The sequence below is a fragment of the Narcine bancroftii genome, chromosome 4 (assembly GCF_036971445.1).
Source record: "Narcine bancroftii isolate sNarBan1 chromosome 4, sNarBan1.hap1, whole genome shotgun sequence".
Lineage (NCBI taxonomy): Eukaryota > Metazoa > Chordata > Chondrichthyes > Torpediniformes > Narcinidae > Narcine > Narcine bancroftii.
Window position 1 is genome coordinate 195,955,262 of NC_091472.1, and position 12,337 is coordinate 195,967,598.

Below are 12,337 nucleotides of genomic sequence, written 5' to 3' on the forward strand. Positions count from 1 at the left end.
ACTCCATCACGTGACTCCTCTGGGTGTGTGGATCCTTGATGATAACTGCTGCTCTCCGACAGCAGCGTTCCCTGTAACTGTCCTCGAAATTGGGTAGGGTTTTGCCTGTGATATCCTGAGTTCTGTCCACTACCTTTACACTCAGGAGTATTGTTGTCCTCACACCATACTGTGATGCAGCTACTCAGTACACTTTCAACCACACACCTGTAGAAATTTGCCAGGGTTTCTGATGTCATACCAAACCTCCACAAACTCCTGAGGAAGTAGAGGCACTGACGCGCTTTCTTCATGTCATTGGTGTGTTGGGTCCAGGAAAAATTGTCTGAGATAGTGACTCCCAAGAACTTAAATTTTCTCACCTTCTGATCCTTCAAGTCACTGGATCATACACCTCTGGTTTTCCCTTCCTGAAATCAACAATCAGATCTTCGGTTTTGGTGACGTTGAGTATAAGGTTGCATCATTCAGCCAAGTTTTCAATCTCCCTCCTGTATGCTGACTCATTGCCCCTTTTTATACAACCTACTACAGTGGTATAGTCAACAAATTTGTAGATGGTGTTTTTGTCATACCAGCCCACACAGTCATAGGTGTAAAGTGAGTAGAGCAGGGGGTGAATAATGCACCTCTAACTTACAACTTCTAATCTATAATTAAACAATTGCTTATACTTTACATTTCCATAAAGGTACCCAACAAGACAAATATTCACTCGTCCTTGAACAAGTTTTGTAATTGATTGTTTATTTTCATTTTATTATACACATATGGTATTTATATATATAAAAAAATCAATCAAATGAAGTTGTTTTAGTTAGGATTCTTTTAAAAGTTCTTTAAATTGTCTTTTCCTCTCCAAATTATCTTTTGCTTTCTTTTTCTTCTCTCGTTTTTTCCACTGTTGTTCTTCTTTTTGCTTCACAATTTCACTGTTTATTCCTTTGTAATAGACATCAAGTTTTTCTTGTAAAATTGTTCTGGCTATTTTTCTGTTCTGATCCAATGATCTGGTTTGATGGCACTAAAGGAAATGTAAAAGATGAGATAATCTGGAGTAGACTGGATATATATTCTTAGTATTATTGTTATCATAGTGCTGTAGCAAGAGTAAGTATGTTACAATATAAACTGCTCTGAACAGTTACCTTGACTACAATTCCAGATGGAACATGTTTGAGCACAACACAGTTGCTGGTCTTGTTGGTAGCTTGACCTCCTGGGCCGTGTCCCCGGACAAACTGTTCATCTAAATCATCTTCAGGCACAATAGGCAGTTCTAGAAAGCCCTTTTTCTTAGCAATCGGAAAGAAGGTAGTGTGTTGGGTATCCAGAAATCGCTTTGCTGAATTCCATCGCTGTATACAAATTGGGTGTGTTCTCAATGATTGAGAGAAGCTGTATAGAATGGAGGAAACCATTGGGTCCAGAAATCAGGCTTTGAAGGCAATTTTCTGAAACACACATTTAACATATTTAAATGTATTTTTAAAAAATTACAAGAAAGCAGGTACTGGAATCAGGAGTTTTACAGTGGAGAAGGAGACTATTCAGCCCATCATAGTGGCACTGCTAGTAGTGATGCAGCCTTCCCATAAATCCAGATTCAATTCTAACCTTCAGCAATGTCTGTGTGGAGTTCACATTCTACATCAGCCATTCTCAATGGGGGTCCCACCCACCCTCGGGGACACAGCACATTTTTTTTTCACCTCATGTAGCATAATTTTTTTTTAATGTAGTCAGTAGGAGAGGCATGGAAAAAACAAAAACTTGACTGCTTCACAGAGAAGGAGGCCCATAAACTTTCAGTAGATTCCTTGGGGCCATAGGTAAAAAGTTGTTTAGCGTTCATTGATGGGTAGGGTGCATACCACGCCGGTGTTGACCTCGCGTACCGCTGCGCAAGATTGTGCTGGTGACCAACATTAATCTCCTCCAGACCAATTCCGCATGAACGAAACTTGGTGCATGCACGCTGTGTTTGAAATGGCCCAGGCTGCGGGGAGACCCAACCTCCCTCAGTCCAGTGACTCTGGGCTGGCTGGGGGGGTGGGGGGGGGTGGTCTGCACCCGTAGTTGGGTCATGCTGACTCCCATTTTGATGGAGGAGGAGGAGGAGAAAGTCACTGGAACAGAAGAGGAAGAGGTGCAGCATGTGAAGGAAGCAGGCATATTTAAAGGTTGGTCTGTGTTGAGGTAGACTTTTAAGCTTTAAGTCTGACCCTTCTCATTCTGATTCTGCTTTGTCTAACTTACCTAAGCAAGTGGAGAACTTGGCCGTGCAGGTGAGCCAAGGGTTTTCAGTTGTAAAGGAGCAATTGGCTGAAATGAAGGGTGAAATGTCTTCTATTAAAATGGATGTAACTAAATGCCTGAGAAAAGTGGATAAGGTTCAAGGTAAATTTAAGAAGATTGAAGATACATTTCTTGATTGTAAAGATTATGTGGATCAGTGTAAAGAAAAGATGGGACAGATGAAGGACTTGTTTACAGGTTGCGAGATTCAGAAGAGTGATTTGTTGAAGAACATTGATGTTTTGGAAAATCAGAGTTGGAGGAATAATGTCAAAATTGTCGGTCTTTCAGAAGATTCTGAAGGCTCAGATCCAGTTCAATTTTTTCAGAAGTGGATTCCTATGATTTGGAACTGGACAGAGTTCATCGAGCAATAAGAAGGAAACCACTTCTGGGTCAAGCGTCATGATCTGTTCTGATTCAATGTTTGCATTATCAGGATAGAGAATCGTTTTTAAGACTTGCAGTACAGAATGATAGACGTAACCAGGGTCCTTTGCTTGCTTAGAATAATCGAGTTTATGCTGATTTGAGCCAGGCTGTAATAAAACGTTGTAAAGAATTTAATTCGGCTAAAGCTGTCTTGTGGAAGAAAGGTTATAAATTTGCTTTTCATTATCCTGCTGTGTTAAAAGTTTTTAAAAAAATGGGGATTTTGCCTGTTAATAAGCAGGATCAGTTAACAAGATCAGTTTTCTCAACAGCTTGTTTTGGTTCCAAAAGGGAAGAATGGGAAGTGAGAGATGGAGACTCAACAGTTAATTGATACTGGTATTGATGATGATCAAGTCAACTGAGACTTGGAAGAAGCCTACCATACCCAAATATTAAAAAAAAAATTCAAGCCTACTATACCTGAATTGATTATGTTTTCTTTTTGTTTGTTCTGTTCGGGGGTGGGGGTGGTTTAACTGCCAATCTTTCCGAAGTCGTTGGCCACCTCGTGGCATTTGTCACTCCTGCATAATTGAGGGGGTACTACATTTATATTGATTTTTTTTGGTTTTTTGGGGGGCGGTTTATGGGGTTTTTTCTTGTTATTTCTTTCTTTGAGGAGATCTTTATACATGCTTGTAAAGGGACCACCGGATTCAGTAGATCTCTCCTGTGGATAGATAAATGCGCGACCTACTTCCGCGCTACATTTCTGTCCATGGCCTCATCTATTGCGAAACCAAGGCCATCTGCAAATTAGAGATACAACAACCAATATTCCTTCTGGGCTCTCTCCAACCAGATGGCATTAACATTGACTTCAGTTTCCATTAGGTCCCTCTCCTGTCTCCCTCTCTTCCCCATCCCTTTGTCTCCTTTTCTCTAGCTCCCTACTCACTTCCCTCTCTATTCAGAGAGCTACCCATCCCCCTCCCAGAGTTGCTGTAATAGCATTGCTACTATTGGTGCAGATCGGTGGAGAGTGGTCATAGCACTCACCCACAGGGGTCCAACTGCCCAATCCAACTGCTGTCGGCTCCGTACAGGCTTTAAATGGCCTGTTAAAAGTAGCTGATGGTGGTTTGTTTTAAAAGTCCCATAACTGTGGGGTCTTGGCCCAAGATGGCAGCATCTATGATGCTGCAAGGGGTTACAGGCTCCAGTAAAGTTGAGGGCTGGCGCAGGGCTCCAGAAAATGGGGAGACCATCTCCTCTTTGAGTAGAAGCAGAGGAGATAACCCACCAGATGGTGGCCATGGCAGCGGACCAGCGAGGAGCTGAGGCTGAAGAATTGTTGGTGGCTCGAGACGATAAACACATGTAGGTTGCGGGCGACTGGACTCGCACCAGGCTGCAGAATGCTGGAGACTGGCTGAAGGGGTACCAGGCATCGGAACTAAGATGCAAGAGGGTGCTGTGGGCTTCCTGATCATGTCAGAGATTTGGTTCGGGAGCTCGGGTTGCTATTAATTTGGACTGAAGGCAGTGTGGCTGGAGGCGAATCTATGGACACTCAGTGACTCTGGAGGACTCTCTCTTGCTTCTCTTTCTCTGACAGTAAAGGGCGCTGGGTAACTTTTGGTGATACTGAATCTTTCTCTGCCTTGCTGTTGACTAAAGGAAATTTCATGTAAAATCACATTTTCTGTTTTGTTACACAATTAACATGAATCTATTTTTCAGCCTTTTTCTCTTCCGCCCTTCCACCTATATCCACCCATGATCTCTTGCCTGTGGGCTTGTTTAATCAGACGCCTGCCTGATTTCTGCTCATACCTTGAGGGGGGGGGGGGGGGGGGGCAGGACCATAACGTAAATCTTTCCTTCCTAGAGACGCTGCGTGACCGGCTACGGTTTTTCTGTATTTTGCAGTTCTTCAAGTCAGGTTTCAGTAAAACAACTGCCATGATTTTCCCTTCAGAAAATGCCAGAGCATTACGCTGGCCTCTAAATATCGTGAGGGGCTGCCGCTTAGACATCATGCATTATTAAACATGTTTTTTTCCCCCACCATACCTGCCGTTGGGAGTTGAAATCGAGAGTGCAAGATTGCACTTCTCTTAGGCAGACCTGGAGAGGCCAACGTGTGGACTCTTTCATGGATGAGGACTCCGCGCAGACTTGCCGGCCGCCTTCACTCAAGGACCAAGGACCACTCCCGCAGTGCAGCGGCCCCCAGGCCCCAACGCCTCGGCGCTGATACGCATGCCTGGCGCAAGCAGCCAATCAGCGGGCACCGGGCTTGTTATGCTGTTGGCAGCTCTAGGCACTTGAAAGTAAACGGCAGCAGCGCGCGCGCTTTCGATCGGAGGCTGCGGTGAGGATATGCTGCGGCCATCAGAAGAAGCAGTCATTTCGTTGTAAAACGGCGCGCTCTTGACGATGTCGGGTCTCACGTCTTCATTACGCTCGAAAGTCCGATAGAGCCCGCTGGTTGCTCGATCTTATCTTGCGGATTTTCATTCCTACAAGCTGCAACTCCAAACGGCCGTTCCGCGGATGATTGACGGAATATACGCCACTCAGCGGCGAGAGTGTACGAAGAGTGGCCAATGATCGTGGAGGGGGCGTGACCTGCCGCTGTTGGCCCGCCTTTCCGTCCCTGTCAACTCCTGGTGCGGCGTGTGGAGGGAGGCCGGTGACAAGCGAGTTGTTTTGGTGTTTACCCCAGTCCTGGGATCAGCGAGGCGCTTGTTATAGTTGTACGGTCCGCACTGTAGTCTTCATCGGGTCTGGGGAGAAGACCTGGGCTGAAGACGCGGCCGGTGTTATCCCGTTGGTCGGGCATTCTACGCAGTTCAACGGTCTGCTGCCGTCTCTTGAACTATTCCACCTCAGCTTCAGGAGACACCGAGCAGGGACATTGACGTTGGCTTATTGTCCACATAAACAACTTTCAGTCTGTTCCTCCATGGCCTTCGAGGTTAGTCCGGGAAGACTCTTCAGCAGGTGACTCCAGAGGACCATGGAGGACTCGGATTCTGAATCCGTACAGACGGTGAAGGACCTGGCCAACAAGACCCCAAACGCTGCAGCGCAGCCAAATGGTGGTTCGAATTCCGCCGCACAATGCACAGAATCTGTTCTCGCTGCAAACAGGTATGGAATTGGGAGGATAGGAATTAACTGTCTCCTGATGTGCGTCGTAGAATAGCCAAAAGTATTCTCGATACATGATTGAAACATACAAGTATGTAGTAAACACAAAAATGCTGGAGGAACTTACGCAGGGCCCATAGGAGATATTTTAAAAAAATGTATGACCAGCGTTTCGGTCCTGAGACCTGGTCCTCAGGTTAAGATTAAGCCCTTCTTCAAGGTATGAGCCAAAAGCAGGCAGGCACCTGATTAAAACGGCTGGGGCAAGAGGAAAGAAAGGACAGGGGGAGGAGCACAGGCCAATGGGCGATAATTGGACGTGGATAGGAGAGGAACATTGAGAATTGATCAGGGAAGGGAGGTGCATCTGTGAATGCAGAGCTGGAGGAAAGGAGGGGGAGAGAGAGAGAGACTGAGGAAAGGAGACAGAGAAGGGAAAGGGGGGGGGGATGGAAACCGCAGAAGTTAATGCAAATGCCATCTTGTTGGAGGGTGCCCCCACGGAATATGGAGTTTTGTTCGTCCAACTTGCAGATGGTCTCAGTCTGGCAGTGCATAAGACAATGGACAGACTTATCAGCATACGAATGGGGTGGGGAATTGAAATGGGTGGCCACTGGGAGATCCATGCTATCCTCCAATATGGAGGAGATTACAACAGGAGTACCAGATCCATTAGATGATCCCAGCAGATATTCAAGTGAGATGTTGCTTCACTTGGAAGGATTATTTTGGGCCCCAAATGATGGTCAGGGAGGAAGTGTGAGCACAAGTATGGCACTTTCTGCAATCATAAGGATAGGTGCCAAGGGGGTGATTAGTGTGAAGGGATGAGGGAGTTATGGAGGGAGCAGTCCCTGCAGAAAGTGGAGAGGAGAAGATGTGTTTGGTGGTGGGGTCATGTTGTACGTGACGGAAATTGCAGACCTTGACCTGGGAGTAGATGCGATGGAACAGAGGAATTGCAAGAAAGGAAAGGATGAGTTCATCGACTTTATTTACTTTGCTGTCAAATTCAACACTCACCTCAAATTCACTTGGTCCATCTCTAGCAACATTCTTCATTCTCAATACACATTTTCTACAAACCCACCAATCCCCACACCTATCCTGACTATAGATGCAACACAGATAGAGAAATTGAGAGAAAGGATTTGCTCCATCTCAGTCTTCCATTCCAAATAATCTTAAGATGTCCTCCTTCTACAAAAATGTAATTTTCCTGCTGTCACCATAGACTAGCCTTTACCCGCATTTCCTGCATATCTGCCTTGACCCTTGTAAGGTAAAAACATCATGAGATGGGACCGGAGAAGGAGTCACCCAGTACTAAGGAGTAACAGAATGCAGATGCGACCTTGTACACTCAAGATAAGCTTTGCACTAACAAGAATGATGTGCAGCAGACTAACAGAGAAGGATAGCAACAGTTTATTCATTGGACAATGTCATGGTATGATAATTTACTAAGTACGTATCCTGAGGTATAAAAAAAACACCACTTGCTGATAACGGCAGAATGCGCCTTCTCCAACTAACACTGTTAGTTGCAAGTGTTACAATCCGGCAATAAAGAACAAAGAACCTTGATTTCGACTCAGTCTGGTGTTTGACTCACTCATTCATGAACAAAGCAGACCTAACACCCCCCCCCCTGCCCCTCGACGCGACAACAGAATTCCATTGTCCTCACCTACCAACAACCCACCAGCCTCCAGATCCAATGTATCCAATCCCCATTTATGTCTCCAACTACGTGATCCCTTCACCAGACACGTCTTTCCCTCTTGTCCCCTCTCAGCTTTCCCCAAGGAACATTCCCTCTGTGGCTCCTCCATGACTCCCTCAATCAATCCTTCCTTCCCGCCAATTTCCCCCGGGAACCTTTGCCTGTGACTGCAGAAAGTGTCATTCTTGCATCCACACCTCCTCCCTCACCATCATTTGGGGCCCCAAACAGTCCTTCCAAGTGAAGCAACACTTCATTTGTGAATCCTTGGGAGTCATCAACTGCATCCGTTGCTCCCATTGTTGCCCTCTCTACATTGGAGAGACTGGATGCAGACTTGGAGATCACTTTGCTGAGTATCTTTGCTTTCTCTGCATCAATGATGGGGATCTCTCAGAGGCCAACTATTTCAATTCTGCAGTCCACTCCTGTCCCAACATGTGTGTCCATGCACTGCCAAATCTGGGCCATCCATAAATTGGAAGAGGAATACAATATTCCGTCTGGGCACTCTCCAACCAGGCGGCATTAACATTGATTTCTTTAGTTTCTGCTAGACCACTCCCTGTTCTTCCTCTCTTCCCTATCCCTCTGTCTCCTTTTCTCCAGCTTTTATTTTTTCTCCATACACAGAGCTATCTCCCCTCCCCCTGTTTTCACATGCCCTCCTTCCCTTATGCACCTATTACTCTTGTTTGTGGGGTTGTGCTCCTCTCCGCCCCCCCACCATTTTTTTCAGGTGTATGCCTACATTTTGCTCATACCTTGATGAAGGGGTCAAGCCTGAGATGTTGCTTTAGTATCTTTATCTTTGCTATGTAAAGTATGCTGTTTTACCTGCTGAGTTTCTCCAGCATTTTGTTTTTACTTCAGTCTCTGTGTTTGCAGACTTTCATGTTTCACTTAGATTTTAGTTGTAAGGCTTTATCTCCTTATCAATCTATGGTCCTCACAATCTTAGAATGTAGAACAGAGAACAATGCAGCATAGTAAAGACTCACAATATTGTGCTAACCTATACAAACCTACTCAACAACCTCAACCTAGGGGAGTCACGTGATGGAGTAGTGGCCGGTAGGGGAACTCCAGCCCTCTCCAGAAAAGTTAAAAAAAAAGATAGAGAAAAAACAAAGGCACAAACATAGAAACCACAACAAAGTGAAAGTGTGGAGAAAATGGCAGCGAAGAAAGCAAAACCAAAGACAACGGGAAGAAAAGAAGAAGGAAAGACGTTGGAGGAGGAAGGGGAAGGCCTTACAGGTAAGAGGAGGCCCGCTGTGGAGAGAGAAGCCCACTCCCTGAGGTCAGTGGAAACCCCAAACTCGGGACTACAAAAATGGCTCACGCAGCCAAACAAAAGTGCGCAACCGCGCAAGACAAAAATAACACTGACGGGAGGGGGGGACCAGCTGAGGAGTAAATCTCCACAGATGAAACAGACAACAACAACACAACAGCAAGACTCTCATCAGGAAAACATAGAAAATAACGAGAACAAGAAGGAAGAGAATAAAAATAAGAAATCAAAGAAACAACAGATGACCAACCCAGAGGAAGAAGACCAAGACACTTTTAATAAAAATAAGAAGACCAAAAATACCCAACAAAATAAAACAAACAACCCAACAAGAAAACCAGAAGAGAAAGAGCTAAAGGACACAGATCCTGGAGTGGACTCAGAAGAAGAGGAGGAAGAACACAGAGAAATGGAAGATGAAGGGAAGGGCAAGTACATGGATATATATTTTTTTAAAGAATATATGGAAACAGTAAAAGAATGGCAGTCACAAGAATTCAGTGAAATAAAAAGAAGAATAAAAAGTACAGAAGAAAAAGTGAATAGATTAGAGATGATCATGACAGATATAGGAAAAAGAGTAGACAAGGTGGAAGAACAAGAAACAGCCATAGAAATGGATGTAGATGACTTAAAAAAGAAATTAGAAGAATCTGATAAAAAAAGTTAAAGAAACACAAGAGCTGTTAGCTCAGAAGATAGACATAATGGAAAATTATAATAGAAGAAACAATATAAAGATAGTGGGCCTTAAGGAAGATGAAGAAGGCAAAAATATGAAAGAATTTATAAAAGAATGGATCCCCAGGGTCCTAGGAAGACCAGAATTACAGGAAGAAATGGAAATAGAAAGGGCACACAGAACATTAGCCCCTAAACCACAACCACAACAAAAACCAAGATGCATTCTAGTAAAATTCCTAAGATATACAACAAGAGAAAATATATTGGAGAAGGTAATGAAAAAAATAAGAGAAGACAGAGAGATGTAACAAGAACAAAACTGACAACAAACTATATGTATGTGTGTATGTAGGTATATATACATATATATATATATATATATATATATACATGTCTATGTGTGTTTGTATCTAAGAAGGGAAAGAAAGGGAAGAAAGGAAGTAAGGAGGGAATTAAGAGAGTGACCTTTGTTATATATGAAGATTAAAATCTTTTCTGGGGGGGGCTGGGTGGGGAAGAATAACAGTCATTGTGAAATCAGTTGATGCTTGCGAGCAGATTCGCAAATCCACATGGAGAGGGGAGATGTGGTTGCCCGACAAGGGCAAAGGGCAACTCAGAAAGGGGAGGGACTATTGGGGTTAAAGGAATTTTAGATATGAGAATAGTGGAAATATTTTATGTTTTAGAAATGTTGCCTTACAATGTGTTCAAAAAAAAGAAAGCAGAAATGGATAAGAAAGGAAGGTGGTGATGAGGAAACAGAAAGGAAAGATAAACTTTTAGTTTTTTAAACAATCAAATACTTTCTTTTGCTTTTTTTTATATTTAAACAAAAAAAAACCCCTTCACTCTTTAATCTAATAATACAAAAAAAAAAGAAAAAAAAACGGGTAGGAGGTTAAAAATACCCCCTCCTGTCTAAACCGCACAATGCGGTAACTCCCAAAAAAAATGGGTGTGAGATAACTCACACGTAGCAGATGACTTTCAGGAAATAGTGCCTATCCAGTTCTCTCCCCAAACTCTCACTTCATCTTAAACTAACATCATCATTATTTAATATCCCTTTTTAAAAAAAAAATTAGAAAAAAAAAAGGACAACTCTTCTTTTAATCAGCTCCAACTGCCGAGTCACCATTACAACCATTCCTTCTTGGAGCACGGCTCTTTTCTTCCATCTCTTGTCTCCTTAGGGATCGCGGCGGACTATGTCTCTGTTGAAACTGAGTAATTGGCAGCTCTTGAGCAAATGCTATAGCTTCCTTTGGAGAATCAAAGAACTTTGGTTGGCAACCATCTTGAAAAACCTTCAAAACAGCTGGATATCTAAAGGTTGCCTTGTAACCTTTCTTCCACAACAACTCTTTAGCAGGATTGAATTCCCGTCATTGGAACATAACTTCTTGACTCAAATCCGCATCGAAGAAAACTCGATTATTTTGAATCATCAAGGGTGATGTTCTCTGTTGTGCATTTCTAATAGCCACTCGTAAAATTATTTCTCTGTCGTAATAATTCAAGCAACGAACCAAAACAGGTCTTGGACTTTGACCTGAAATAGGTCTTCTACGCAAGGCACTGTGAGCACGTTCCAGTATTATACCTTCCGGGAAATGTTCTTGACCCAACACCTGCGGAATCCATTCAGTAAAAAATTTTCTTGGGTCTGGTCCCTCCATACCTTCCGGCAAACCAATAATCTTTATATTGTTCCGTCTGGATTGGTTTTACAAATAATCAATCTTTTTCATCAAATTTTTATTTTGAGTTTGTAAGTCTTCGACCATTTTGGTCACATCAAAAACTTGATCCCGTATTTCGTCTATATCTTCTTCACACGAATTAAATTTATCTCTCACTTCAAGCTTAAAAGCTCCAAACTCAGCCATCTGTTGAGAATGTATTTTCACCAAAGTATTAAACCTAGTACCAAGTTCAGTCATAATCTTGGATAATCCCTGCATTGTATAAGATAATTTAGATTCAAGATTCACAAAAATCTTTTCAATTGGAAGAGATTTTGGCTCAACAGATTCCTGCTTCTTCTCCAAAGGATCTTCTATTCCTTCCTTCATTCTGGTTGCCTTCCTTGTAGTATGACTGCGTGTGGAAACCCCAGCCTCAGTCTCTCCAGTAATGACTGGAGGACACTGGCCGGGGTTTTCCCCAGTCCATAATGTATTAAATTCTCCCAGTACATCAAGTTGTATAGATTCTTCTATCTCAAGAGATGCAGTTTGCAGCGCCACCTCTACAGTTGACAAATGCCTTTGAGTAACTCTTTGTTCTAAAGGCTGTTTGGCGCCCTCTTTAGGGGGCTCTACCGATGTAACATAGAGCTCTACATCTGAACACTTTACCTCTCTCCTGGGATCCATTTCACGCTGAGTCCCGGTGTCTTTCCTGTAGGTAGGCTCCAAAACTTGAACTTTTGGAAAATGTAGTTTTTTGATGATCTGTTGTCATTTTTTTTGCTCTTTTCCACCAATTGTACCATCATAAGTTAAATTAACAGCACTGAAATTATCTAAACTTTTAAAGAATTTTAACGTGCATTTCTAGACAAAATTGATGTGGTTTTTTTTGTAAAGTTTATTCAGTAGATAAGGAATATCTGAAATTTAAATGTGAATGGAATGGATAAGTTTTTTTTAATATTTTTTCTTTAACTTTGTGAAAGGAGTGGTAATTCTGGTGTATATTATTTTGCTATTTTAGTTATAGAACGAAGGGAATAATGGTGAAAGTTATAAATTGAATTGTACAATTCTTAATGAGGCTTGAATTTTGTT

General features: G+C 42.9%; 2 protein-coding genes across 7 annotated transcripts in view; one reads left to right on the plus strand and one right to left on the minus strand.

The window, feature by feature from the left end:
• Positions 1–730: 730 nt before the first annotated feature.
• On the minus strand, positions 731–5,380 carry mtrfr (mitochondrial translation release factor in rescue). 2 transcript variants are annotated; one of them, XM_069933522.1, is made up of 3 exons: positions 4,750–5,380; positions 1,149–1,454; positions 731–1,024 (listed from the first exon to the last, which is right to left on the minus strand). In XM_069933522.1, exons 2-3 carry the CDS (start codon positions 1,419–1,421, stop codon positions 818–820), a joined length of 480 nt encoding a protein of 159 aa, XP_069789623.1. In that variant the 5' UTR covers positions 1,422–1,454; positions 4,750–5,380; the 3' UTR covers positions 731–817. The 2 variants fall into 2 exon arrangements, with proteins under 2 accessions (XP_069789623.1, XP_069789622.1); XM_069933521.1 differs by lacking the exon at positions 4,750–5,380 and adding an exon at positions 3,154–3,399 and having other exon boundaries at positions 1,149–1,398.
• The window catches only part of LOC138761423 (M-phase phosphoprotein 9), a 226,391-nt gene continuing 219,056 nt past the window's right edge, over positions 5,003–12,337 (plus strand). For 4 of the 5 annotated variants that reach the window (XR_011356317.1, XM_069933516.1, XM_069933517.1 and 1 more), the window contains exon 1: positions 5,003–5,832. Coding sequence is in view for 3 of the 5 variants with exons in the window: in XM_069933516.1 (XP_069789617.1) it covers positions 5,699–5,832 (134 nt within the window). In the remaining 2 variants the exon portion in view is untranslated. Of the gene's footprint in view, positions 5,833–5,854; positions 9,815–12,337 lie in introns of those variants that run through there. The other variant, XM_069933518.1, reaches the window with a different exon arrangement.

What these genes read in the sequence shown, in the direction of transcription:
- mtrfr (XM_069933521.1), bottom strand. Translation starts at nt 3,248, where the DNA reads ATGCCACGAGGTGGCCAACGACTTCGGAAAGATTGGCAGTTAAACCAC. An exon ending in AGAAAACATAATCAATTCAG is followed by an intron (nt 1,399 to 3,153) that starts GTATAGTAGGCT and finishes CATTCTATACAG; the next exon opens with CTTCTCTCAATCATTGAGAA. An exon ending in CATCTGGAATTGTAGTCAAG is followed by an intron (nt 1,025 to 1,148) that starts GTAACTGTTCAG and finishes CATTTCCTTTAG; the next exon opens with TGCCATCAAACCAGATCATT.